The sequence below is a fragment of the Gavialis gangeticus genome, unplaced genomic scaffold (assembly GCF_001723915.1).
Source record: "Gavialis gangeticus isolate Ggan-Ray unplaced genomic scaffold, GavGan_comp1, whole genome shotgun sequence".
Lineage (NCBI taxonomy): Eukaryota > Metazoa > Chordata > Crocodylia > Gavialidae > Gavialis > Gavialis gangeticus.
This window is the reverse complement of record NW_017729004.1, coordinates 43,968,203-43,972,819: the sequence shown is the minus strand read 5'-3', so window position 1 is coordinate 43,972,819 and position 4,617 is coordinate 43,968,203. Positions and strand designations below refer to the sequence as shown.

Here is a 4,617-nt window from a genome sequence, read left to right as displayed (position 1 = left end):
ACAACACTATTCAACACCAGATAAAATCTACCAGTGTTGCACCTTGAAGTCTCCAAAATTGTGTCATGACATCAGGACTCAAACAAAACTTCTATCACCTTGTTGTCATCCCTACCCTGTTGCATGGGTGTGAAACTTGGATGACATATCACAAACACCTAAAATTTTTTGAATGTTACCATCAGTGACATATTCAAAAAATCCTATATGTCAACTGGAAGGACAGAAGAATGAATGCTAGTGTTCTGGCTCAAGCAAAAACCACCACCAGCATTGAAGCCATATTTGTATAGCACTAGCTCCATTGGATAGGACATGTCATAAGGATGCCTGACAACCAACTCCTAAATCAGGTCTGACAGTCCCAAATCACCAACTGTCACCACTCTAGAGGTAGGCAAAAGAAGAGATTCAAAGATACCTTGAAGGCCAATCTGAAGAAATGTAATATTAACAGCAATACCTGGGAGACTCGAGTACTGAGTCATCCCCAAGGACACCATGATGTACAACACCAACATTTTAAGCAGCTAGGAGCTGGAACCAACTTCCAAGGGAAGTGGTACTGGCCCCTACCCTGGGGGTCTTTAAGAAGAGGCTGGATGCCTACCTGGCTGGACTCATTTGAGTCCCGTTTTTGTTTTGGGGTTTTGTTGTTCTCCCGCCCTGGCGGGGGGTCGGGCTAGAAGATCTACTAGGTCCCTTCCGACCCAAAATCTATGAAACTATGAAACTATAAGCAAACTCAACTAACCATGGAAGCACATAGACAAGACACACAAATGGAGAGAGCTGTAATCTGACATCACCAGGATCCACTCCTTCCTCCTGGAACTATTCGCCATGGATACAGTCGAACACGTGGAATTCAGATAGGCCTCCTCAGCCATCTACAGACACACCAATGACTTCCCTATTTACTGTAAGACTGCACTGTCTGAAGGACTGCATCTTCATCTTGAGGGACTGCCAATGACAATATGCTGTAATTGTTTGATGATTCTTCTAATTGGTTTCAGTGTGGGGTGGTACGTGACCACTAAGTGTACATGGTTACAGCAGGGTTTCTTTTTTGTATTGTAGCAGGTTATTTTGAAGTATTTGGGTTGGTCTTTCAAAGATAGTCTGTTTCTCTATTGGGGTGTTCATGCCTTGTAAAGGCATATTTCAGGCAGAGTTCTTGTTCCCCTGGTTGGTTATTTCATTTTAGAAATAGCAAGACATTTCTATACCAGGAATACTATAGGCCCCTGATGGACATTCAGTTTAAAGCACAATGGGAATCTAAGCCATGATCTCAACAATCACACCTCCTGCCACGCCATACTTGCATGGCAGGGCATGCAATTTTGGGACTGGGGGCTACATCTCTACTGCACATTATTTGTCAGTGCAGGGGGAGCCCAGAATCATCATCAGTAAGTTTAAACCCAAGTGCTGACAATCAGTTGATTATCAGTTGGGGCTGGGGAATGAACAAGAACCTGAAGCTGGCTGCAGTCACATCCCCAGGCCCAGCTGGGGTTTTAACTGAGCCCCAACTCATGGGGACCCTGCAATTGGGCTGCTGCAGCCCAAGCCCTGGCTCCCTGTGAGCTGGGGCTGTGTTAAAACCCTGTGTGCCATCCAGCTGGGTGGCCCACAAGGTTTTAAAGGTCCTTGTGCATGGAGTCCCTGGGATTAGGCTGCCAGGACAGCTGTGTCTTGGGAATGAGTGTTGGAATCTGTCATGAGCCAGCCCCAACTGGCTACACATTCAATTTTAGGCAAGATACAAGCAAGCCACAAAATTTTTATAACAACACAAAACAGGAATAACTTTGTAGCTCGTTAACTCTACCATGCCTTAGATGGACTTTAACATGTGGCCAGGTTACTATTTAAGGTATGATTAATCTGTTAATTGTGTCTTAAATGTAACAGCTGTCAGGGGCATTAGTGTTTCCAAAATAAAACATTACGGGATTTCAGTTCTACAAAAAACTTTTGTGGTTTTAGCAAACACTTCTGAAAACTCATAACTTTTAGTGAAACTAATATTTCATTTTATCACCAGTTTCATTAATAATTCCACAGCTCTATGTCTAATTACAGAATCAGAGCTAACAATTATACAGCCTCAGAACTATCCTATAAGTCTCTGGGCAAAGCATGAGGACACAACAGCTGACCCTCTTGGTATTTCTAAGGTAAAAAACAAGTAGTTCTGTTCAGCCCGTAAGCACTATCACTATAGGAAATGTTAAACAACAGTGGAAGAATGTTAAAAGAATAAAGTCCAAAAAAAAATGCACAAAACCCAAATTTTATTTTTGTCAGACTTCTTAAGTATCAAATGCTGTGTCTAGCTATACCTACTAAAAGGGAAGGTTTAAATGCCAAGAACTTCAAAGAAAACTTGAAGGAACTACAGATTCTCTTAAAGTGCCTTGGGTCTATTGGCCAAATGGGTTAAAAAAAAAACAAAACAAGAAATGAAAACCTCATTGGAAAATAATGCTAGATCAATATTTTCTACCTTTTTAAGTCTATGAATGATAAAGCTATTTTATTTGCTTTTTGGAGCACACACCTAAATTCCCCTCATTCAGTGTTTGAGATAAAATCTGTTGCTAAAACTAATCCTTTTTGTATGTTACTCACATTTAGAAGTTACTAAAAACACCAAGTGAAGTATTTATTGAATTTCAAAACAAGAACAACCTGAAGGGATCCAGTAGAATGATTATTTCTAAAGATTCCCAATTCTGGACTGCAAGGGTAGCAATGCATTTACTTTTACAGGACTCTGACACTGGCTCAGGTAATGATTCATTTATAGCAGTACTCACCAGGCCTGCTGAATGTGGCTGGGAATGCAATGACCTCATCGATGACATACTGGTCTGGTGCATGTATCCATACCCTTGTGACTGACTTTGCTGATATGCCCCAGGAAGCACAGGGGCTGTGTATTAAAGAAATAAGGAAACATTACCACAACAGTTAAAATTATTCCATTATTCCTATGTCAAGCCTTTGATGCAACTTCTCTTAGCAGTTGCTGGTAGCTGTAGATTGGTCTCCTGACTAGGAATCTGCAATGCAAATGGGGATTCATATTCCAAAAGACAGGTGATTAAAATCAGTATAGAATTTTTTTAAACAACATACATATCAAAAACAAGCTTTGTGTAAGTGAAGTGAAAATCAAACTGCAGCAGAACATTGGTTAGTACAGTGATCCTCAACCAGAGTGCTATAGCACCCTGGGGTGCTAGGAAAATCCTTTGAAGGGTGCTACAAGGTGTGAAGAGATAAGTCAGGTATGAGGAGACATGCAGGTAAGTGCAGGCTAGGCTTGTTCCTGCCTGGCCCCACTGCAAGGAGATAAATACTGTAATAAATATATTCGTTTTTCAAACAGTGTGTCTCTCAATTCATAAAAGTCATGGAGGGGTGTCTTGAGTCTAAAAAGGTCGAGAACCACTGGGTTAGCATCATGTAACTGAAAGGAAGATGGCAAGCAAAAAGGCTTAAAAGACCTCAAGGAACTTAACCACTTTGGATGCAACAACATTAAAATATTCTGAATTATTTAGTTCTTTGGGGACTTTGAAACTATCCTAAGATGAGGCTGTAGGGAAGAATATCCTGACACAGAGTTCCTTTGATTTTTTTAATTTAAAAAATAATCATTATAAAACTGAACACTAAAATACATTTGAAACATTTTAGTAAAACTGTTTAAATTATACATTCTTAATATAGTATTAAGCACCTTCATTTATAGCCAAAGCAGCAGTTTTCAAACTGTGTTCTGTAGAACCCTGGGGTTCCACGATATGCTGTCAGGGATACAGCAAAGAGACTAGGAGTAAAGATGAAGTAGGATGGGAAGCAATACACTGCCACTGCAAAGCAGAGCTGCCTGGCTCCATGTCAGTCTTTAGGATAGGGGTATGGGTTCAGCAGTAACAGTCATATGAAAGTGTTTAATTACCAAAGGAGGCCTATTGCATAGGGATTGATGAAAATGTTTAGCAGTTATGAATGAAATTTGATCAATTAGTTTATGCTGATCCTATCAATATCCACACCAGAGATTAATCAAAATTAACTAATTGGAAATCTTTATTTCTGCCCCTTTCCTTGTCCTCAGCTTTCCATTACCCTCTTCTCACCATCTCCCTTCTCTCCCACACCCTTTTTTGTTCTTGTTGTTATTGTCATTAGTTGAGACTTTGCCAATCCTGTAAGATCTTGCAGGTGAGTCAACAATGTAGTATAGTTTATTGTATCAAAATCTGATGAAAGACAGGGTGGATAAAAATCAATTATTATTTTTTACCCTAAAAATTGGATTTTTATTTAAATCAGATTTTGTTTATTTAATCATATTTTTTAACATGCTGTTTTAAAAAAATAAACCTATATAAAGATAGCTTTAATTTGTGTTAAAGCTCAAAGATATAATCATGAAATAGGGATTATAACTTTTAATTATATAGCATTTGAGACAATATATTCATGTAACCATTTTAGAAATTTTATAAATAGGTCACAAAAGGCCATGGATTATATTAGGGGCCCATACTTATGGGGTTCTCAGAAGCTCCTCTATAAATTACTAAAAAT

At 39.1% G+C, this 4,617-nt stretch overlaps 1 protein-coding gene across 4 annotated transcripts in view; it reads right to left on the bottom strand.

The window, feature by feature from the left end:
- Positions 1 to 4,617, bottom strand: part of NEBL (nebulette) — a 647,345-nt gene that overhangs the window by 24,532 nt on the left and 618,196 nt on the right. For all 4 annotated transcript variants that reach the window (XM_019508319.1, XM_019508316.1, XM_019508317.1 and 1 more), the window contains one exon: positions 2,832 to 2,947. In XM_019508319.1, coding sequence (XP_019363864.1) covers positions 2,832 to 2,947 — 116 coding nt within the window. The remainder of the gene's footprint in view (positions 1 to 2,831; positions 2,948 to 4,617) is intronic.